Genomic DNA, 25,430 nt, shown 5'->3' with positions numbered 1-25,430 from the left:
CATACGCAGGACTGTCAGGATGGCCTCTATGGTCAAATGGCAGCGCGCGTGGGACAGTTTCACCAAAGGAAGGTGGACCTATAGGTTGATACCGAGGGTAGATAGTTGGATTAATAGGCGCCATGGGGAAGTTACATTCCACCTGACACAGGTCCTTACAGGTCATGGTTGCTTCCGACAGTATCTACACCGTTTCGGGCATGCGGATTCTCCCGAATGCCCATCGTGCAATGGTTTAGAGGAAACGGCGGAACACGTTTTGTTCGTGTGTCCGCGTTTTCGCACAATGCGTGACCGCATGCTTGCCACATGCGGGGAGGACACAAACCCGGACAACTTGGTCCAGAGGATGTGTAGGGATGAGTTTGGCTAGAGCGCCGTTTCAACGGCTATCACCCATATCGTCTGGGAGCTACAGAGGAGGTGGCGCGTGGACTCGGAGAATGGCTAGTCCAGATGCAGTACAAGAGGTGGTCCAGGGGTTCGAAGTCGGCTTCGTAGGTCATACCGGTGCCCTGCGGTCGAGATCGACCCTTACAGCGGCCGCGGAGAGGAAGTCCCGGTAGCGGTGCTGTCGTGGCGTCAGTCTACTGGGTTGGATCTGAGCCCGCGGTTGGAAAGGGGTCCCCGGCAAGGGTCGGGGTAGGGGAGACCCTGCTGTCTGCAATCTACGGATGCATCTGGCCTGAAGGGTAGTGATACCCTTCCTTACGGGCAGGTCAGATCGGGTTGCATGTGGGCATCAGTTCTTGATGCCCGCTCAGCAGAAGGGCGCGGGCGGGGTTGACCCTGCCCGCCTTCCGAGGACAAAGGGAGTGGCGAGGACCACTCGGGAAACTGGCTAAGCGCCAGCATGCTACCGTGATGGACTCTCCAGAGCGAGTCATCGATGTTCGTTGCTGCAGGCTACGGCAGCTATCCCTGAGGGTGCGATGTGCACTAGCCCCTCTCTGAAGCAATACCTTCCTGGTGGTTCCGGAGAGACGTAGGGTTTGGCGACCATAGGAATGTGTTTTAGTGGGTCGAGGAGAGAGTAGTCCCGGCTTCTACTAGTGTTGTAGAAGACGGCCTTAACCCCACACTACCCTAACCTTCCTGTTAGGGTGTCTGATGATAGATTTATCCCCCTATGGTTTAGAAGGAAAAAAAAGAACAGTTGGGCGTGATAGATACCCGCCTTCCGATGACAAAGGAAGTGGTAAGGCCACCTGGGAAGCTGACAAAGTACCAGCACGCTGCTACCTTGGTGTACTCACTAAAGAGCGGGTCATCGATGTTCGTTGCTGCATGGCTACTGGGCTAACCTTGAGGGTGCGATATACACTATCCCCTCTCCGAAGCAATGCCTTGCTGGTAGTCTCGGAGAGACGCAGTGTTTTGCGAAAATGAGAATGTGTTTAGTAGGTCGAGGTCCTGTCTACTTTGGATGTAGAATGCGGTTCGCTAACCCAACAACACCTGGACCTTGTTGGGTGTCGCGGTGTCTGTTGAGCATATGGGGAAGAAACACACACTTTATACGCATGCAAAATGATCATTAGCAGAGGAAGCTCTCAGTTAATAACTGTGGAAGTTCCCATAAGGTTACGCCAAGAGGAAGAAGAAGAAGAAAAAGGTCTGGCGGACTGTCAGCGGCGTTTATAGGACCGTTTCAACAACTGAGCTGTCAACTTTGGTGGTTACTATCATGATGACTGTCACGGTGAATGTCACGGAATGCCAGGAAGATGGCTTGAAGGAGTGATAGCGAAATCATTGAAGCAGTGGTTAGCTAAGCGGAGGCATATTGTCTTCTCGCAGCACGCCTATAGCTCGAACTTTAATGAGTTTAATCGGCAAGTTTTTTGTGGTAACCTGCAACTGCAAAAGGTACTGCTTGCACCATCGTTGCCAGTAGCGCAGGGACATTTGCTGTGGTTCTGGTAGTGGTCAAGGCGGTTTATGGGAATGGTTGTAAAATTGGGCTCAGGGCGTGCTTTCATGGCTAAGAGTATCAAGGAATAAGCGGGGGTAAGGGCTTCAATCCCGTGAGGTCATCGGAAAGAGGAGACATAGGCCTAGATTTTAGCGTAGCATCCAGGGCAAACGCGACCAGTCCGTAGTTGTCCCAATGCATCTAACAAGGCGTTTGGTTGATTCGAAAGCATTGAACACACTATCGCCGCACGGCATTAACGATACGTTTGCCATGTATGGCTCAAAATGCCTGACGTATTTCGGACAATGTGAGCTGAGGTCCACTGTGCAAGAACTATACGATGAGGTCTGTAATCTGATGATGACCTGGCAAAACAGCGGGATGCTTTACCGTATAGGTTTCATTTGGAAGGTGAGGGCATAGCAGGGTTTTCAGCTCGTCTGAAAACCGTTCGATCTAAGCTAAGTGGGTCAATGCAATCTTCGCGAATTGTATTTTATCAGGATCTAAATTAAACGTATCCATTCTGTCGTTTGGATTGCGACAGTCCTAAAAAGGCCGGATACCATATTTGACAAGAAACATATTATCATCACAAGCTATAATACTGAATTGAATTGAACCCCTTAGAAATTTTGGCAAATTCGAAGTTGAAAATCGGTTCGTGTCGTCATGCGTCGCCACAATTTCGAATAGTACATCTTAAACATCATGCTCCATAAAAACATTAGGGGGATTCACTTAACAGCGTAAACTGATTAAACTGATTAAACGTCGCGATCACCAAGGCAATCTTTGATTATTTCATTCGCAAAATCATGAAACATTTCAAATAAGCAGAAAATCTTGGCTTACGCAGCAATTTAATCTGTTTAGTGAGTACCCCTATTAAAATATTTCGCTAAAATTTGCTGTTTTTCAAGTTAGAACATTTTTAAAAAGTCATGTTTTTTTCATATATTTTATTTTACTTTCCTAAGATCAACTAAAATAAAAATCATCCCACATTTGTTTACACATTTTTAACAAACTTGATTCATATCGAGCAAAATTTGATCATATAATAATTTTTTATTAGAAAAAACTCAAAAATGCGGGCTTAACTGACTCAAACAAATAAAAAATATTGAAATTATGTAATTTGTGCATACCCCCCCTTAAAACAATAAAATAGTTATTTATGCAACGAGTTGCAAAATGTGGATTTTTACAGCACGAGTTGTACATTTATCCAACGAGGCTTGCCGAGTTGGATAATTATGACGAGTGCTGTAAAAATCGAGTTTTGCAACGAGTTGCATACAACATTTTTTGCAATGACAAGAACTATTCATTGGAATATGATGATTACCATCAGTATCACCATACTTCCCGGTGACTCAATGGGAATACCCACGTGTTCCATCATGCTAGACTTGAAATTTAAATCAAGCAAGCCGTGCTATAACCGTCACAGTTTTCCAAGCTCTTTCCGCGGAAACCGTGGTTGTCAATCAAAAAAATACATTATGCAATTGTTTGATTCAGTAACGAAAAGCAGGCCGTAGTGATACTGAAACGGCAAGTGAAAAACAAATTTTATAGTGCAGAATTGCAAAAAATACTATGTAACATATCTAGACAACCTATAACTGCGATTAAACACATAAAAATAGTTTTAGCCGAACCCGAATTTTTTTTCCGACCATTGTGCAATGTAAAATTCTACCACCATAATAGAAACAGTGTACCTACAGAGGATAGACAAAATTATCGGGACAGGCAAAATTTTCAATTTTCAAAAAAGGTCAACTAACTGTAACTTTTCGAAAAATGCATTAAAGAATCTCAAATTTTTACTGTAAGTTGGTCAACTAAGTATCTATCAATGTTTTAAATTTGGAAAAGATTGGGCTATTCTACATGAAATTAAGAAGATTCTAGTAAAAAGCGTAATTATTCGAATGCAACTGCAAAAAAAATATGCATTTTGAAAAATGCATAAAAAATCTCAAATTTTAACTGTCGGTTGTTCAACTACTTGTCTATCAATGGTCCAAATTTGGGAAAGATCGGGCGATTTTACACGAAGTAATAAAGATTCTGGCAAAAAGCATAATTGTCCGAGAGCCAATTTTGAACTGTTATATCTCCGGATTCTTGAATTTTAAAGCGATGTTGAAGTTTTGGCTTTTTTGGCGTTTTATTAGAAAAATAATCTTATCGTTATAATTTTCTTCCGTGTTAACAATTTTAAATTAAGTCAAAAGTTATTTGAAGTTCATTATATAAGACATAGACGCTCAAAATTTTACTACATTCGGTTCATTGAATCCGGAGATATAACAGTTCAAAGTTGACTCTCGGACAATTATGCTTTTTGCCAGAATCTTTATTACTTCGTGTAAAATCGCCCGATCTTTCCAAATTTGGACCATTGATAGACAAGTAGTTGAACAACCGACAGTTAAAATTTGAGATTTTTTATGCATTTTTCAAAATGCATCATTTTTTTTTGCAGTTCAGGATTTTTGAAAAGTGAAAATTGTTCCTGTCCTGATCATTTTGTCTATCCCCAGTATAGTTGACGCAAGTGATTTTTTCAACTGAGATTTATTTTTATATTTTTCCTAGCAAAATTAAATTTAAAAAAACTACCGACTAACTTCATGTTCTGTGATGTTATCAATTTTATTTAAATAATTCACTGCAAAGTGCTACTAAAGACTGGACTCGAAGAAAATGAGACACAAAGAATAATGTATAACCTTTAATTGCGTGCACAAAAAAAAGTGATTTTTTGATCAGGAATAGTACATTATGTGTAGCTAATACCGTAAAAATTTCATAGAAATCGGTTAAGTGTTGGCGAAGATATCGTCGAAACAAGAGATTTACCATTTCAGAATCTTGGGCCAAACAAACACTTTGGGAAATATCACATTTTTTACCTAAAACTGTAGAGCCAAAAATGCTGAACCGATTTCAATGAAAATTTTTCTGTACAAAAAGTATGTATGTATATGTATTGTGTCAAAATTTCATTCAATTTGATTTGACCTTTAAAAAGTTATAGCCATATATGTAGCACTATGTCACAATAAGCAGATGTGGTTTTTGGTATAGTGACATCACGCAGAAAAAAAGCATAATAAAATCAAAAATATTTCAGGTAAACTCAAATAAATTGTCAATTTGTTCTGGCAACAAAAATAAAACTGTTTGGAGCAAATCGAACGTCACATTTCAAGCAAATTCAATCCATTTTTGAAACAAACATGTATCTTCTGACAGGTTATGTTAGAAACAAATGTAAAAATTTTTGTTTTTTTTTCTGTGGCAAGTCGGCTTTACGGAAATATTTGTTTTCCAATTAAATTTACAAAATCATTTCCTTCTCTAGGAAAATCTTCTTCCCGCGTGGCACTTTCAATGCCAACATCATGTAGATAACATACGCTCCCGAAATCAATGGGATTTCGTGGAAACTTTTGGAGAAGCTTGCCTTTTTTTGCAAGAGGAAATCTTGTTTGGTGATGCAGCTGGAACTTGAGAGTTTTGTTTATGTTCTCGACGGCGGAACGGGGGGCTCTTCAATGGGTATTGTAAAAATCAATATGTAATTGAGTTTGTTTTAAAAATAAATATTTTAGTTTTAAATATTTTATCAGTTTACCGAACAAACATGAATATTTTTGTTTCAAACGAACGAAATTTGTTTCCGTGATTCAAACTGCTCTAAAATGCCCAAAATTTGAAAATCCCGTTTTTTTGTTTGAATTGTTAAAAAAAAAAGTACTGGACCGATTATAATGAAATTTTCACCACTTATTATGACTTACTTGAAGAACTTACAGTAAAATTTTCAGACGGTTTGATGAGCTAACAACCAAGTTATAGCCTAAACAATTTTTAAAATGGAAGCCCAAAATTTCCAAAATCACATTTTATTGTATCGACGATGTTTGCGCCAATACTGAATCGATTTTGATGACAATTTTAGGGCATTAACTACACATAACATGCTATTCCTGGTTAAAAAATCAGCTATTTTAGTGAACGCATTTAAAAGTTATACGTTATTTTGAGTGTCTCATTTTTTTTGAGTCCAGTCTTTAGTACCACTACTATTGGCACGTTTACAATACTAAACATTATCATCGTTTCTGAGAAAGAAATTGTAAAACATAGAAGAAAAGCTCTCTAAATGGATTACCATTCTTGGGCAGCTTTATGACCATTCAGGGTTTGGACCAGCCTTCAATACATTTATTTACACCGAAGATGACGCACTTCAATCAGATATTTCCATCGATGTCCAAAACAAAGCTTTTAGAACTAAATAGGAAAAGTACACATTCCCCATACGAGCTGTTGTTAGTGTCCATTTACTATAACCCCATCTATGTATATAAGCATAACGCAACAGTTAGCTGGTCCCGTCAGGATGTTCGGGGCAAAGTGATTATCATCTTGACTGTCAATGAGACGTCCAAGGAGACGCAGAGCGCGAATGAGAATGAGCTCGATTACACACCCATCAACGATATTGCTGTTTTGACCACCATCAAGAGGATATAGAGATAGCCGGGGAGTCCTAGCATTATCCGTTTAACGTTAGGGGCTTCAGTTATAGCCTTCGAGCAACAGTATCGGTCCGACTGGCAGCAGATCCAGAAGCATCACGTGTAACGCGGGCTGCAGTCGTGTGTCCTCCCGGCTTGTTGGAATCGCTCTTCCAAGTGACGCGCACCTGATGATAGTGCGAATAAATGGCAAATCAGATCATTGCCGTTTATGAATAAAGTTTACGCCCTTCGTCTGTTTATCATTGAAAATGTGGATTCATCAAGTGTCGTTCAGCTCAGCCTATATTTGCATGCAATATTAGCATCTGGAATGACAGCCGTAAAGCTTTTATTACTCTAGGAATTATCACCTTGTCGCAGGCTGATAATTTTAACTAAGCGTTAGGGCTGGTGCGATTATCGCGCGCCGGATATTAGTGATAATGTACAGCTCGCCGGAGAAGAATCTGGTTTAGTGGCGTCTGGTTAGTGCGTGCTGCAAAGTGTGTTGTCGAAACCGTAGCTACTGCGAAATGGCTGAAGTTCCAAGGAATGATTCGGTGATATTTATGAATCTGCATCTCCATCACGGTGAAGAGCGAAACACCTGCAAGAAACGGATACTGCACTTCTGTGATACGATGGTGTCATTATTTGTGATAAGTCCTTTGGCGGTCACCCACTGGCGAGGAACCTGGGGCTACATGGACCTGAAGCAGGACTACTTTCCACCGTGGCATTGTTTTCTGCTCGGATCGGTCCTGCATACGATGTTCGCCATACTGCGGGAACCACTGCAGGCTGAGTTTTCCAAGCCCAGCAATGGAGTGAAAAACCGATGGAAAACCATACGGCGCTTTGTTGTATCCAAAGTGTACACCTACGTGTTTAGCATAAGCTGTATAATGCATTGGCGCGGAGGATGGGAGGTTATGAAAATGTACTTAGGTAGGTACTAGTGACAGTAAATCTGTATCCTAGTTAGATCTAATAATCTGCAGACCCCATTAATAACTGATAAATTCAAGTGGGCATAAAAGGCAACATCTGTACCAATAAACTAAATAATAGCTATTAAAAAAAACTAGCAACTTAGTTGCTATGCGAGCTAGATAAATATAGAAAAATTACAACAATGATTCTGTTAACCCTTAAAGGATGTGGACAACTTTTTTGCATGGTTATACTTATAGCTTTTGACCCAGTGGGTGGATTTTCAAAACCAAAATGTTTTTATCAAGGGGATTAGTTGTGCTATCATATGCATATATGGAGATTATGTTATGCTAGAACATTTTGGAGATATAGCTGCAAATGTAGTGTACACCGCTTGTTATTCGCTAGATTTCGGGTAATATTTTTATGCAAATGTGATATATGTTAGTGAAAATTGCCCAAAACTCATTGTTTGGGTTGTAGCTGTTAGATAGAAATGAGTTATGTCCTTTTACAGATGTTACATAGATCTCCAGGTTATCCAAAACGTCCAGAAGTTTTGAACTCTTTCTACTGAATATAAATAGTTATGTTTACTTTTATATCACTTGAACTTGAAGAATTACATTCAAATATACATTTTAATACTTGAAATGATGGTAGTCATGAACTTGTGATATTCTAGGCAACTTGCTCTGAATGTTCTAGGCAAAAGCTCTGAAGTTGTGATTGTTAGGCCTTTACCTGTAATAGTATATCAAACTAATGTATGCATGTCAGAACTGATTTCATTAGATCCATACATGTAAACAGAGTGACTTCCTTGGGCATAGAGTATCTTCGTGCCTGCCACACGATATACACATGCAAAATGGTCATTGGCAGAGGAAGCTCTCAGTTAATAACTGTGGAAGTGCTCATAGAACACTAAGCTGAGAAGCAGGCTTTGCCCAGCGAGGACGTTCGCCAAGAAGAGGAGAGAGAGGATGTAAACAGAGTATGAAGGACTAACTGTACATCAATGGCGATACCTTAGGCCATCCAAATCATTCTGGAGTTAAGGCCTTTATATCTACACCGGTAATAACGCATCGGTTGTATTTCAAACTTACAAGGGAAGGTTACAATGGTGTCCCCCGGGGATTTCAACCGGACTATTTTTGTTGCATTCTTCTTGTGGAAATATGAATAAATCCAAAGCCTTTCGGGTGATGAGCCAGTGGTGTAGTCAGGAGGGGCCCTCAAAGGGGCAAATTATGCAAAATATAACATTATTGAAAATGCTCAAACATCATTAAAATGCAAGTTTCACAATGTATTTTAGTAGAAACAGACAGAAAATGCATGAAAACATGATTTCGTATCAAATTTAATTTACCATAGGCGTTGCCAGGGTAAGAACCAGTTGAAGTTATTTTAACAAAAATGTATATCCTTGTTTGTCACCCATCTCACCCTGGCAACGCCTATGGTAGATTATTTTTATTACGAAAGCATGTATTTATGCATATTCTGTCTGTTTCTACTGCAATACGTATTGAAAGTTGCATTTTGATGACGTTTGAGGATTTTAAATAATGTTATATTTTGCATAATTTGCCCCTTTGAGGGCCCCTCCTGACTACACCGCTGGCCCATCACCCGAAAGGCTTTGGATTTATTCATATTTCCACAAGTAGAATGCAACAAAAATAGTCCGGTTGCAATCCCCGGGGGACACCATCGTAACCTTCCCTTGTTAGTATAGTGCGTTTTGGTAGTCATAGAAGATCAGTTGAATCATATGATACTTGTATACACATCATAGAGGCATCCTGGATCGTCCGAACTATTCTGAAGTTGAGAAATATGGTTTGAATTTGAAATGGTGTACCAACAGAAGTGAACAAACATCAGATTTTGCCCATTTGATTTATACACATAGTGCAAGCCATGGGAGAGAAGTTTCCAGATCAGCAGGGATATCTGAGGTCACCTTTCAGTATTATGTGGTTAAGGCCTTCAGATCTATACTCGTAACAAAGCATCCTGCACGTTCAAAACTTGGTGTAGTGTGTTATAGTAGACATAGATGATGAGCTCAAAAATATATCATATAACTAAAAGCTGTTCTAGATCATCCAAACCATTCTGCAGCTGAAATATACGGTTTTCATTTGTACTGACATATCAATAAAAGTGCACTTCATTCATTTTCATTTATTTAGTTAACATCAAATTCATGATAATACTGAATCAACCATTTGCCGCCATAATACTTGATTTGCAGCTGCAGCTCTCCAACGTCGGTCACGCCCAACACTCGCCAGATCACGCTCCACCTTGTCCGCCCATCGTGCTCTCTGCGCTCCACGCCTTCTTGTACCAACCGGATGGTTAGCAAACACCAACTTTGCAGGGTTGTTGTCCGGCATTCTTGCAACATGCCCTGCCCATCGTATCCTTCCAGCTTTGGCTACTTTCTGGATGCTGGGTTCGCCGTAAAGTGCAGTGAGCTCGTGGTTCATCCTTCTCCGCCACACACCGTTCTCCTGCACGCCGCCGAAGATCGTCCTTAGCACGCGTCGCTTGAAAACTTGCTTGCAGTTCCTCCTCGAGCATCGTACATGTCTCGTGTCCGTAGAGAACCACCGGTCTTTTTAACGTCTTGTACATGGTACATTTGGTGCGGGGGTGAATCTTTTTTGACCGCAGTTTCTTTTGAAGCCCATAGTAGGCACGACTTCCACTGATGATGCGCCTTCGTATTTCACGGCTCACGTTATTGTCAGCCGTTAGCAAGGAACCGAGGTAGACGAATTCTTCTACCACCTCGAAAGATTCCCCGTCTATCGTAACATTGCTGCCAAGGCTTGTCCTGTCTCGCTCAGTCCCACCTACTAGCATGTACTTTGTCTTGGCCGCATTCACCACCAGTCCGAGCTTTGCTGCTTCACGTTTCAGGCGCTTGTACTGTTCTGCCACCGTTCCAAATGTTCTAGCAATAATATCCATGTCATCCACAAAACAGACAAATTGGCTGGATTTCGTGAAGATCGTACCCCGGCTGTTGAGCCCGGCTCGTCGCATCACACCTTCCAGGGCGATGTTGAATAATAGGCAGGAAAGTCCATCATCTTGTCGTAGTCCCCGTCGAGATTCGAATGAACTGGATAGTTCGCCCGAAATCCTTACGCTATTCTGCACACCGTCCATTGTTGCTCTTATCAGTCTAGTCAGTTTCCCGGGAAAGCTGTTCTCGTCCATAATTTTCCATAGCTCTGTGCAGTTATAGCAGCATTTATTTCATTTGATTCAAACATATAATACAAGTCGGGGGATACAAATTTTCAGTACATCAGCAATTTTTTTATATTTACGGGTTTTTTTTATATGTATGATTCAGGCCTCCAGATCTACATTCGTAACGAAGCATCGGCTACACGTCAAACTTACTAACGCGTTTTGGAAGTGATACTTGAATGTACATCTTAGAAGCTTTCCGGATTATCCAAACTATTCTGAAAATGTGACATATGATTGACATAGTTTTTTTCTGTAAATGGTGGAACTTATGATTAGAAATATTAAAAAAATCTTGTAGATCATGTCTAAACTATCTTAGACTGTACTGTAGCAAAGTGTCTTCCTATGCCACAGGAATAATCTGAAAAACGGGATGTACTGTTGTTAGTGATCAAACATTCTCCTATATGATGGGCCAAAAAGGGTTGCGCGAACCCGCAAGCAGAGATACTTACGTGAAACCCGCGTCAGGGGATACGCATCTCCTCCTTGAAGAAAGTTCTCACGAACAACTACAAAATAAAGTTCAACGTTTGCATATAAAAAAAAAACAAACCTTGTTTTGTCTGGAAGATGGTGCCACATTGAAAGCAACATCATTTTCCGTGTATGAACAATTCACTGCTGGTTTATTTTAGCTTCAGAATGGTTTGGATGATCTAGAACAGCTTTAAGTTATATGATATATTGTTGAACTCATCATCTAAGTCTACTAAAACACACTACACGAAATTTTGAACGTGCAGGATGCTTTGTTACGAGTATACATCTGAAGGCCTTAACCACATAATACTGAAAGGTGACCTCAGATATCCCTGATGATATGAAAACTTCTCTCCCATGGCTTGCACTATGTGTATAAATCAAATGTGCATAACCTTATGGTTGTTCACTTCTGTTGGTACACCATTTTAAATTTAAAACATATTTCTCAACTTCAGAATAGTTCGGATGATCCAGGATGCCTCTATGTTGTGTATATAAGTATTATATGATTCAACTGATCTTCTATGACTACCAAAACGCACTATACTAAGTTTGAAGTGCAACCGATGCGTTATTACCGGTGTAGATATAAAGGCCTTAACTCCAGAATGATTTGGATGGCCTAAGGTCATTCGCCATTGATGTGCATTTAGTCCTTCATACTCTGATTTACATGTATGGATCTAATGAAATCAGTTCTGACATGCATACATTAGTTTGATATACTATTACAGGTAAAGGCCTTACAATCATAACTTCAGAGCTTTATTTAAATTGCCTAGAATATCACCAGGTCATGACTACCATCATTTCATGTTTTAAAATGTATATTTGAATGTAATTCTTCAAGTTCAAGTGATTTAAAAAGTAAACATAACTATTTGTATTCAGTAGATAGAGTTCAAAACTTCTGGACGTTTTGGATAACCTGGAGATCTATGTTACAGCTGTAAAATGACATAACTCATTTCTATCTAACAGCTACAACCCTAACAAGGAGTTTTGGGCAATTTTCACTAACATATATCACATTTGCATAGAAGTATTACCCGAAATCGGGCGAATAACAAGTGGTGTACACTACATTTGCAGCTATATCTCTAAAATGTTCTAGCATAACATAATCTCCATATATGCATATGGTAGCACAACTAATCCCCTTGATAAAAACATTTTGGTTTTGAAAATCCACCCACTGAGTCAAAAGCTATAAGCATAACTATGCAAAAAAGTTGTCCACATCTTTTAAGGGTTAATACTGTATCCAGGTTTTGAGCTTTTCCAGCCCAAAACACGAAAAAAATGCCAATCTTGACAGGATATTTTTTTATTTGAATGAGGATATGTTCATGAGCTGGTTTTCATTAATCATTTACTGTTGCTTTTTTGCATTAACACATGACCATTTTTCCTTAGCTTACTTTTAAAACGGGCCTATAAAAAAACTATTTTTTCTGCATAAAAATTATAACTCGAAAACGATTGAAATACTGTTTTTGATGATGTTTGAGGATGTTTGAAGGACTTCTAGAAAATATACACTGAGAGTAATATTCATCGCGGATCTATGTTAGATGTCAAATAATTTCTATTTTCTAGAACCCTTACCCTTCTATTTTTTTTATTTTTTTTTTCTGTGGAAAACTTGCAACCTCAAAAAACGACAGAAAACTTGAACTTGATTCAGTTTCAAATGCTTCGATATAAACAAAAAATAGTGCATTGTGTCTTAGTCAAAAACTAACGAATGCATCAGCCTATTTTCAGATAAAACTTATCATGTTGAGCACTAAATTTTAAAGTAGTATTAATAGACATCAACATAAGCAAATGTTGAAGTTTTGAAAGTTAAAAAATGACGCAGATGTTTCACCAGCCTACGATACGATAGTGAAATGTGAATGATTCATTCAGCCTGAATCTTTAAAGCAGTGCTCAAAGTAATGATCCAGTACCGTCTTTTTGGCCTAATTGATAACATTTTTTATCGTAAAATTTCCCTTCTTTCAAACATAGGCTGTTCTTTTAAATTGATCTGTTCAATTAATCATCAGTAATTTGATTTCTGCTATGTTTATAACTGATTTTTTTTTTTTTGTTTTTGTGTCCTACTGTTCTAGTATCTATAACGCCTATAGTACTTAGATATCTTCATTAGAGAGTCTCTCTTCTTTTATTATATATGTACTAGGGGATTTTTTATCTTTATTATCGGGATTCACTTAACGTAAACCGCTGTTTAATTATTATTCTGTTTAAACATCGGGATCACCAAGGCAATCTTGGATTACCTATTTTATTCACAATTGCTTGAAACATTTCAAAAATCAGATAGCCATGGCTTACGCAGTCATTTAGTCTGTTTAGTGAATCCCCTAACTGTTCTTTCAAAAAATGTTGTTCAAATATTGTCGGCAGTCTAACTACTAATATTTTCTGCAGGAATTTCAATTCCAAATGTTACTTAGATCATGATAAGCATAAATCTATTGATTTACAAAAAAAAATCTGAGGAAAGATAATGAATTTTAGCAGATTACCACAATCACGATGACTTATTTCAAAGGTATTAAAGCCTGCGCACTTTAGAATCGGTACACTTTCAACCGGCTGCCGCTCAAAAACGGAGTCACTTGGAAAAAAGTGTTGTTAAAAGCAATTGAAGTTTATCTATTGTAGATTGTAGGAAAAGCATAAAAATTGCTGTTTTTATATTTTTAGATGAACTATTGATCTGAATTCGTAAATAGTGCCAGTTTTTTCTGCACACATTGAGCAAAAACCAATCATTGTCAGATTCAAGATTTGTGTAGGAATATATAATTATCAAACCCACCAATTACGCAGTATAGAAAAGTTCTTGGTATTATGATTGTTGATTAAGGGAGGTAAAATATTCCATGAGTGTTTTAAAATTTCCAATATAGCTATGGTAAGCATTTGAAGAGTTTTATGGCAAATCAAAGACTTGCATAGATATTTATGGTCAAAAAAGTTGTTTTCGCACAAGCTTTAGTTCGGCAAATGCGCATACGGGAAGGATACTATACGATAAGTATTGGTATACAAGAAATCAATTATTTGATGCAGAACAATATGATTAATCGTGGCTCGAAAGCTGTATGGACTATTGCTGACGAAATTCATTGGATGTGTTTTGATGGCGTGAAATATCTAACGATTTTTTTAATAAAACTGAATCTACTCAGAAGTTTTTTATTTGTGATCATAGAATCACATCTAGAGTTCCATAATCTATATGGTTTTCAGTGTTTTATCCATGAAAACTATCTTATTTTAGGCTTATTATGAGGAGTTAGCCTTATGACTGTTAATTTCTGACTACTGTGAGGGAAAACTGCTAATAATTCCAAAAATAATCCAGGTTTCGATATGAATTACGTTGGGCCACTTGAATTGGGGAATTGTAGATCCAAAAAACGATCTCAGGAAATGTTTTTTTCATAAAAAATTAGTGTGAGTAAAATTATGTTTTGAATAAATCGTGAATGGCCAATAAGGCTATAAGTTTATTATGGTCTTGTGAACCATATTTGTCAAAAGTTTAATGTCGTAACTTGTTTTGAGCATATGTTTGATGAGTATAATTTTGTTTCTTGTGGAAATATTAGCCCGTTAGCTGTGAAATTTGAAAATATTGACGATCATTGGTTTGTGCAAAATAAAATGGCATGAATTTCACAATCAGGTCAAAATTTTATCTTGAACAAATAAAAACTGATTTTTTCATATTTTTCCTACAAAACACAATAAATAAGCTTCATTTGCTTCTTACAACATTTTGTTCTAGGTCAAACCGTTTTTGATCTGCAGCCGGTAGAAAGCGTACCGATTCTAAAGTGCGCAGGCTTTATGCGTTTTCATAGCTTGAATATACAAAAAAAAAACACGAAAGAACAGCCTATGAATAAAACCCGGGCAGAGTTCAAGCACTGACGATCAAAATGTGATATTGGTTTGTTTGAGATAAGAGTTAAAAGTACTGAAAATAATAGCAAAAATTTGTTCTTGAACCATCTAGCCAATAGCAAAATATGATATTTGAAGATCAATCAAATAGCTCACTGCTATTGGTTAGATCTTACCAAGAGCTAAATGTGCTATGATGATGATGATGTTCCAGGAGTAAAATTAACCCGTTTTGGTCCTAGTTGGGAATTTAATTTCAAAAAATCACTGTGACTTCATTTTCCAACCGATTTTTACGAAATTTTGTATGAAGATCGCGCTACATCTCTAGTTGTATGGAAAAATATTAAAATGGTATTTTGGTCCTTGGGGTCTGAGTTATTGAAGGGGTTATATGGGTCAAATCAGGTCAAAAATGGACCAACTTCCTTTTAACCACTGATTACTTGTAAAAAACACATGCAATATGATTGCAAACATGTTCAATTATCTTTTTATTATTACAGACGCATAGTTTGAGTAAATTGGGATTGTCTGGTTTTGGTTCCGGATGTTCCGGGTCGCGTTTGGGGTGCGTTCGGAGGACACTTCTCAAACGTTCCCTACACATGACATTTTTTCTCGCATAATTCTAAAAACAGGCTTGTCATGATTCATTCTTCATAATTTTGTATACTAAGTATATTGAATGAATATTCAAAGGTTTTTTTTTTGACATATTGGCCGCCATCCCGGATGTTCCGGGAACCTGGGACCATCCGGGGAAGTGGCCATTTTCCAAACAGTTATGAAACATGGCTTGCGACATATCAATCTTCATGTTTTTGCCAAACAAGTATGTTAGAGTAGAATTCAGAGGTTTTTAGACATATTGGCCGTCACCCGGGATGTTCCGGGAACCTGGGACCACCCGGGGAAGTGGCCATTTTCCAAACAGTTATGAAACATGGCTTGCGTCATATCAATCTTCATAATTTTGCAAAACAAGTATGATAGAGGAGAATTAAGACGTTTCAGGGCATATTGGCCACAACTCCGGATCTTCCGGGAACCTGGTACCACTCGGGAAAGTGGCCATTTTTCAAATTGTTATGAAACATGGCTTGCGACATATCAATCTTCATGATTTTGCAAAACAAGTATGGTAGAGGAGACTTCATAGGTTTTTGGACATATTGGCCACAATTACGGATGTTCCGGGAACTTGGAACCACCTGGGGAAGTGGCCATTTTCCAAACAATTATGAAACATGGCTTGCGACGTATCAATCTTCATGATTTTGCAAAACAAGTATGTTAGAGGAGAACTTAGAGGTTTTTTGATGTATTGGCTACGATCCCGGATGTTCCGGGAACCTGGAACCACCCGGGGAAGTGGCTATTTCCCAAACATTTATGAAACAAGGCTTGCGACATATCAATCTTCATGATTTTGCAAAACAAGTAAGTTAGAGTAGATTTCAGAGATTGTTGAACATATTGGCCGCCATCCTGGATGTTCCGGGAACCTGGAACCACCCGGGGAAGTGGCCATTTTCCAAATTGTTATGAAACATGGCTTGCGACATATCAATCTTCATGATTTTGCAAATGAAGTATGTTGGCAGACAATTAAACGTTCCATAATAAATATAAAATTTCCCATAAATAATTCGAAAAGTCCCAGAGAAGAAACAGGGGTGTAAGCAGTAATAAATAACAAAAGTTCCATAAACAAATAAAAAAAATATGCATAACTAAATCAAAAGTTTCCATAAATAATTAAAAAACGTCAAAAATGCAATGAATAAATGAACTGTTGCAATAAAAAAAGCCATTTTTCCCACCAAATAACTTCGAATATTTCATAAATAAATCCGATTTTTCCATAATAAATTAGAAAATTCACAATAAAAATATATCGAAATAGCAATAAAAAATTCAAAAAATGCAATAAAAAATGACAAAATTATCCATGAAAAACAAATGCAGGAAAGTATGAGACAATGAAATGCTGAATCGCACTTATATGACTGAAACGACTGATTGCAATTTACCGAGTAATTGCTTGCTGTCCGAACTCGCTATCGCTCGTTGGACTTAAAAAAGGGATAACATCTATGTTTGCATTATACCGGGTAAATTCTTAGATCTGTGGTTTGCCTAGAACCGAATCGATGCAGTTGCGGTGCGTCGGATATCGGAAACTTCGGCGGCCTTCTGCCGCCTCAGTTCCTCAATCCTCTATGCGGCTTCGGCGCATGGTCTACATATTTTTTGGCTCAAAATGCATTTACGTTTATTGCTCGTTTTTTGACATTTATTGATAATTTATTTTCATGTTCATTGCACTTTTTGAATTATTTATTGCTTTTTCGATATTTTTTTTATTGTGAATTTCCTAATTTATTATGGAAAAATCGAATTTATTTATGGAAAATTCGAAGTTTTTTGGTGGGAAAATTGGCTTTTTTTATTGCAACAATTGAATTATTCATTGCATTTTTGACGTTTTTTATTGCTCAACAATCAATTATTTATGGAAACTTTTGATTTATTTATGCATTTTTTTATTTGTTTATGGAAATTTTGTTATTTATTATTGCTTACACCCCTGTTTCTTCACTGGGACTTTTGGAATTATTTATGAAGAATGATCACTTTCTTATGAGTCGTTTATATTTTAGCCGAAGTATGTTAGAGTAGAATTCAGCGTGTTTTGGACATATTGGCTACCATCTTGAATATTCTGGTAACCGGGGACCACCCGGGGAAGTGACCATGCCCCAATAAATTATGCAACATGGCTTGCGACATATCAATCTTCATGATTTTGTAAATTAGGTGGGTTAGAGGAGAATCCAGATGGTTGTGGACATATTGGATAATACTCCGGATGATCTGGGAACTTGCAGCCATCCAAGGAAGTGGCCATTTTCCCAGAACATCCAGATACACAGCTAGTTTAGATTACCGACTTCGGTAAAATTTTACTGGGTTTTTGAACTGCTGACTTTTCGGTAATCATTCCTTTACCGAGAAGCCTGTTATTTGAAAAGTTGGTCATCTGTCAAATAATAACTGAGTTTAGTCAGTAATTTATGTTGAGGAAATTTACCGACTTTCAGTTGATTGTTTGTTTACAACAGATTACCGAGTTCCTCAGTTACAAAATTGTTGCCCGCACCTCGCAATTTTCATAATTCTTTCATTATCCCCCATTATTGCCTAAACTCCATGAATACGGGCAAAAGGCTCGCCTTTTTTTAATCTTCTTCAACTCTTGAGTGAGTATTTACAAGATCCATGACAAGATCCGTGACGAATTTGCGAAAACAACTACAATAGACTAGATCCGCGATGGTGCAGAAATGTGTTCGGAAAACCATTTTAGAGTCAGACCGGAGACGCCTCGCAGCCGAGTTTGCAGCATCTTCGCTAATCTAGTTATACAGAACTACCTTTTTCACAGATTCGCCGCGGACCTTGTGTCTCTTACCTGAGAGTTGACGGCGTGAAAAAAGATCGACCTCTTGCTGCTTTGGGAAACCATCGTTGATACCAATTCCGCCGCTGCTGCTGACAAATTATTAGTGAATAAATGTTGGACAGCTGCTCGTGAGAGCAGTTGTTTGTTTTCTTTTTAAACTGACGAAAACTCAGTACAAGAGAAATGATTACTGAAAGTCGGTAGTTGCCTTCACCGACTTTTTCCCTTATTCAGTAAAACATGCGTATTACCGGGCAATAAGTGGCTAAAATTACCGAACTCAGTAAAATGTAACAAACATTACTGACGTTCGGTATATTTTTCAACAAAAACACTGATTTGTCGTCAATTCTATGATTTACAATTCCAGCCCAGTAAGAAAAGTTACCGAACTCGTAATTCTTGAATAAGTGTGTATGGCTGCCAATATGTCCAAAAATTTTTGTACTCCACTCTTACATACTTGTTTGGCAAAATCATGAAGATTGATATGTCGCAAGCCATGTATCATATTTGTTTGGAAAATGGCCACTTCCCCAGGTGGTTCTAGGTTCCCGGAACATCTGAAATTGTGGCCAATATGTTCAAAAATATTCGAATTCTACTCTAATATACTTGTTTTGCAAAATCATGAAGACTGATATGTCGCAAGCCGTGTTGCATAACTGTTTGGGGAAATGGCAACTTCCCTGGGTGGTTCCAGATTCCCGGAACATCCGGAATGGTGGCCAATATGTCCAAAAACCTCTAAATTCTCCTCTGCCATACTTGTTTTGCAAAATCATGAAGATTGATATGTCGCAAGCCTTGTTTCATAACTGTTTGAGAAATGGCCACTTCCTTGGGTGGTTCCAGGTTCCCGGAATATACGGAATTGTGACCAATATGTCCAAAAACCTCTAAATTCTCCTCTAACATACTTCATTTGCAAAATCATGAATATTGATATTCGCAAGCCATGTTTCATAACTGTTTGGAAAAAGGCCACTTCTTCGGGTGATTCCAGGTTCCCGGAACATCCGGAATTGTGACCAATATGTCCAAAAACCTCTAAGTTCTCCTCTAACATACTTGTTTTGCAAAATCATGAAGATTGATATGTCGCAAGCCATGTTTCATAACAATTTGGAAAATGGCCACTTCCCGGGTGGTTCCAGGTTCCCGGAACATCCGGGATGGCGGCCAATATGTCTAAAAACCTCTGAATTCTACTCTAACATACTTGTTTGGCAAAAACATGAAGATTGATATGTCGCAAGCCTTGTTTCATAACTGTTTGAGAAATGGCCACTTCCTTGGGTGGTTCCAGGTTCCCGGAATATACGGAATTGTGGCCAATATGTCCAAAGACCTCTAAATTCTCCTCTAACATACTTGTTTTGCAAAATCATGAAGATTGGTATGTCGCGTGCCTTGTTTCATAATTGTTTGGATAATGTCCACTTCCCCAGGGGGTTCCAGGTTCCCGGAACATCCGGAATGGTGGCCAATATGTCCAAAAACCTCTAAATTCTCCTCTAACATACTTGTTTTGCAAAATCAATAAGATTGATATGTCGCAAGCCATGTTTCATAACTGTTTGGAAAATGGCCACTTCCCGGGTGGTTCCAGGTTCCCGGAACATCCGGGATGGCGGCCAATATGTCAAAAAAAAACCTTCGAATATTCATTCAATATATTTAGTATACAAAATTATGAAGAATGAATCATGACAAGCCTGTTTTTAGAATTATGCGAGAAAAAATGGCATGTGTAGGGAACGTTTGAGAAGTGTCCTCCGAACGCACCCCAAACGCGACCCGCAGGGCCGGATTTAAGGGGGGGCCAGGGGGGCCATGGCCCCGGGCCCCCACATTTCAGGGGCCCCCACAAAATCCCACTTCACGAATAAAAATGTGAAACAAAAATTAGTTCGAAATAGCTCTTAAGCTTTTCAGGAGAGCAAAACACGTGTTCCACAAAGCGGAAATCCTGGAGAAAAACTTCGCTTGAACTCTGGATTAATTATAAAACTCTGTAGAATGTAGAGTAAGAATGTTCCTGCTAAATATTCGTTTTCATTTTTGTTGAAAACTCTGGACTTATTTTGGAAGAATTTTCCACGGTACTTTGATAAGAATTCTAGGATTTTTTACGGATACATTCGGAAAGTTCATTTTAATAATATGGTTGAGTTCTTAAAGCATTTATTTCTGCACTTAGGATGTTATTTTATGGCAAACTCTTGACAAAATCCATAGATTTCTTGAGGGCTTTGCAAAAGAAATTTGTGGAGAAATCCCAACAGAATCTGAGAAAACTGAAAGTTTGTTCGCCAAAATTTCGTTCGCAATTTCCATTAATGGTTTTCTAGAAGTTTCACAGATTATTCTATAAGAAATGAAGTCAGTAATTACATAAGAAACTTCTCCTGGGTTTTCACAAAAAAAAAATCTTTAACAGTATCTATTCAAATTCCCTCTAAAATAGCGGAATTTCTTATTACACAATGAAGTTTACCAAGAAGTTGATTTCAGAATTTTTTTTTCGGGAAGTCGCCACAGAACCTTTTGGCAGTCGCGTTAAAACTTTTTCTGCTGAAGTTCCACAAACAATAATGGTAGTCGACCAGCAACTCCTCAAGAGATTGCTCTATGGATTCCAATTGACATTTTCTTGGGTTCTCGCAAAAGCTGCCCCAGCGGTTGCGTTTCAAAATGTACTAGAAATTTTCCAAATATTTTCGCTATAAATTGGTCTAGGCATTTCTTTAGAGACTCTAGTATGAATAACGACTAACTCTAAACGACTAAAATTGCAAAAAAAAAAAAACGATTTTACTTAATATGTTTTCATCATGATCTCTGTTCTGATTGACTTTATCTTTTTTTCTGGCTAAGCTAATTGACCCAGCTTTAAATTTATCCACTTCCATAACAAAATTACAGTGACCCCACACCGATGAATCACCTTAATTTTGTACACTACATATTTATGAATCACCATGTTGATCAAATGAGTGATCCATAAACTGGTCATTTTTGCCGATTCATAAATTGTGGGGTCACTGTAGTACTTTTTTGTAAGAATTATTGGTATTTTTTTTTATTCTAAATATTAAGCAGAAATATACTCCTGGAAATAGGCCCCCCACAACAATGTGGCCCCGGGCCCCCACATTTGTAAATCCGGCCCTGGCGACCCGGAACATCCGGAACCAAAACCAGACAATCCCAATTTACTCAAACTATGCGTGTGTAATAATAAAAAGATAATTGAACATGTTTGCAATCATATTGCATGTGTTTTTACAAGTAATCAGTGGTTAAAAGGAAGTTGGTCCATTTTTGACCTGATTTGACCCATATAACCCCTTCAATAACTCAGACCCCAAGGACCAAAATACCATTTTAATATTTTTCCATACAACTAGAGATGTAGCGCGATCTTCGTACAAAATTTCGTAAAAATCGGTTGGAAAATGAAGTCACAGTGATTTTTTGAAATTAAATTCTCAACTAGGACCGAAACGGGTTAAGATATTATTTTCAGTACTTTTACCTCTTATCTCAAACAAACAAATATCACTATTTGATCTCCATATCAAAATATGCTATTATTGAGTGTTTTTCCTTTGCTCAGGAAGAAGGGAAAATTATGACGAGAGTCTTCTTCGTTGAGTGTCATATCATTTTCAATCACTACAACAGAAAAGAACGACCCATATTTAAAAAAGAGCAAACATCATTTAAGCATCATGAATAACATTTTATCTCGAAAAAATCATAAGAGGGAATGCACAATATCAATGAGATGGAAAAGTTGTCATGAAGATATCAATCATCCATTTGTAAATATTGTCGAATCATAGAAACTATAAGGAGATAAAAAATATTTAACAATCTATCCAAAGCCTGCACATCGGTATTCTTTGTACTCAGTTTCCATCATTTCGTTCCAATGACGAAGCTGAAGAGTGGAATTAATGAAAAAAAATAGTAATAGTATCAAAAATATTTCGGGGAAACGGTTCATTCGGGGAGACGGCGTTACAATTTTTATGTGTGTTTCACATGTCCCATATTAACATGTACATATTGTCCCAAATTAAATTCACATTTATAGTGCTCTGTCGTAATAGAACATGCATGACAGTCTCATGTTGATGGCATACATTTAGGTCATTTCGAGAAAAAATCAACTATCAGATAAGGGTATCAAAACACAAACGTCCTGTATTGAAACTCGAATCAGGATGTCCCATTAGGATTAGTTTTCCTAGACAAAATTAAGCTATGAAAGCAGCAACAGGTGCTGCGAACTAAAAGGCGAACTGTCATACAAAACACAAACTCCAGGATGACTGATGGACCTATAACAAATATGAAACCTCATCATCCTGTGGTCTGAAGTTGTTATCAAACTGAATAACAGGACACATTTATGTTTTGTGTTGACTGTGTTAATCAATGTCTCTTGTTTGTGCATTTTTAAGGTTCTATGTGTCGTGATATGTTACTTTGAAATATTTTTTTTTTTATATTTTTGTAACATGGCTCACAACGTAGGGTCCTTGCATGTGTAGGGTTCCATGTTGTATTTTTGGTTCGTTCAGGAAAGCGTTTTTCGGGGGATTGGCTCGTAGCCAATTTTCCCATATCTAATACAAGGCGCGTAGCTATTTCAGGGACCTCCCCCTCATTTATGAACGGTCTCATGGAAGTTTTTTTATTCTTCAACTTAACCTAATTTACAGCTCTTTTGTCCACTAGGGCAGTACGTGAACGATTCCAATACATCGACATTCCAAACTAAAAATATAACAGATGGCTCTTTTTTCTGTGGTAGGGTAAGAAATCAAACTTTGAACTAGTCAAATTGTAATCTTAATTTGAACCATTTCGAAATTCATTAAAACAAAGTACTTTTTAGGCAAATATTGTCCGGAAAAAGATATTAAACAGCTTTCCGTAATATAACCTGATAACACGGACTTTAAAAGCATTGAAAAAGGCGTTTTTGTCATGGAAAACAGGCAATTGAAAAATCACTGTGATTTCACCCATTTCCCCCCAGAGAAAGCACATTTTCGGTGCACTCGTACAGCTCATGCATTGTATCACACGCAATATGTGAACACGTCAAACGAAAGCTTATTTATCGTAGAATCGACCAACCGAATAATATTCCGTATTATTTGTCATAAAATTATCAAATTTAAGTGATTTTTACTTGGAGAATGTTATCTTAAGTTGAACCATTTGTAATCTAAATTTGAACTAGTAAACGCGGGCGAGCTTCCAGTGTTGGCCTGCAGACTGCGCTAGTGGTTGTTTTGTTTACTCTTGGGGGATGAAAAATTCCAAATTTAGTTTCCAAGTTCCTGAAGAGTTAAGAACATTCTTAGTTGAAATTCCACTGCCTACTAAAAAATAGTTATGGGAATTAGCAGATCCATGTGTTTTTCTATTGTTCAGCACGAAATTGACTGTTATGGGAGATGCTCGAGCTGCTGCCGCCAGTAGTTCAAATTAAGATTAAAATTGGTTCAAATTATGATAACGATGGTTCAAATTAAGATTAAAATCATTGTTGACGAATAATCGAATTTTTCAATGAAATTCGGTGCAAATACAAACTTTTTATCACTTAACAGAAAGCTTATACCCGTGGCTTTCATGTACATTCGATTTTGCCGTAGTAAATTATTTCCATATGGGAGAAAAAATCACTCAAAATTTGCGCTACTTCGGAAAGCCGCAATTTGGTTCAAATTTTGATTACCTACCCTAGTAAAATCAAATTTTCTCGGTGAAGAAGTTTTTTCGGAACATGAACATGCCTTTTTAAACCATTGTTGATTTCTAATCACTAACTTTTCACAAAACTATCCCGTTTTCTAACAATTAATGTTAAGTGGTTTTTTTTATACGATTTGACAGAATCTTGACTACCATGCTTCCGTGACCTCGAGGTGAGAATTTAAGAAAGCTGACAACCAAGAGTAGCACAGACGAAGCATTGGATACAAGTGATGGTGTCGCCACCGGGCTGTCAGCGCTGGAAACTAGATGCTATAAAGGCTCTTGTACGCAATTTTCACTGCTGGCGCCAACTGAGAGCAATCAATAAAAATGTAAACAGCAACCATTCTATTGGCAGCTGAACTTCCACTTTTGTACAGCGCTTAAATGTATTCAATTCAAATTCTACTACATATATCGAACTGGGTGCCTTTTCGCTGCTGTCACTTTTCTACCCTGTCCCATGGTAGAATGATGAGCTCGAGGATGTTGATGTGTGCCTCTTGTTCCTTTTCCAGTCCGATTGGGGGTCCATTATGAGTTGCCGTTCGCCGATGTCCAAGTATCCGGTTCCATTTGAGCCATGGGCTCAAAAGAGGGTCAGTGCCAGCTGTTCTCAGGGGGAAAGAGCAACTGACGAAAGTGCCGGATCTGGGATCGAACCCATGACTATCTGCTCATGAAGCAAACGTTTGACCACTTGCCCCACGGGCCCCGGCTGTCATAGATGGTTAAGCTGACATTATTTTCTACATTTTTTTATTTATTCAGATTCACCTGAAGTTGCAAAATATTTTTGAAAATAATTTAAAAGGGCATCCATTTAGTACGACACGCAAAAAATGGGAATATTCAACCCCCCTCCTCCCTTCGCACAGGTTTTTCCTATATTGATTACATTGATTGTCACACTTTTCAGAACCCCTCTCCCCCCTCTAAGTGTGACGTACTTTATGGATGCCCCAAAACTGAAAGCCAGATTTCTAGAAGTACCCACTATTCAATTTCTATGACATTATTTATGTTACAGATACGGTACAGATCTGTAGGTAGCTAGGTAGCAGCAGTATGGCTT

General features: G+C 38.1%; 1 protein-coding gene and 1 long non-coding RNA gene across 2 annotated transcripts in view; both read left to right on the top strand.

The window, feature by feature from the left end:
* The window catches only part of LOC134287952 (uncharacterized), a 746,963-nt gene that overhangs the window by 437,008 nt on the left and 284,525 nt on the right, over positions 1-25,430 (top strand). The window lies entirely within an intron of this gene.
* Positions 6,759-25,430, top strand: part of LOC109432868 (uncharacterized) — an 82,827-nt gene continuing 64,155 nt past the window's right edge. The window contains exon 1 of the mRNA XM_062851267.1: positions 6,759-7,413. Within this exon, the coding sequence (XP_062707251.1) occupies positions 6,999-7,413 (415 nt within the window). The 5' untranslated portion in view covers positions 6,759-6,998. The remainder of the gene's footprint in view (positions 7,414-25,430) is intronic.

This window comes from Aedes albopictus, chromosome 2 (genome assembly GCF_035046485.1).
Source record: "Aedes albopictus strain Foshan chromosome 2, AalbF5, whole genome shotgun sequence".
In the NCBI taxonomy this organism is placed as follows: Eukaryota; Metazoa; Arthropoda; class Insecta; order Diptera; family Culicidae; genus Aedes; species Aedes albopictus.
The sequence above is the reverse complement of the archived record's forward strand: the minus strand, read 5'-3'. Positions and strand labels throughout refer to the sequence as shown.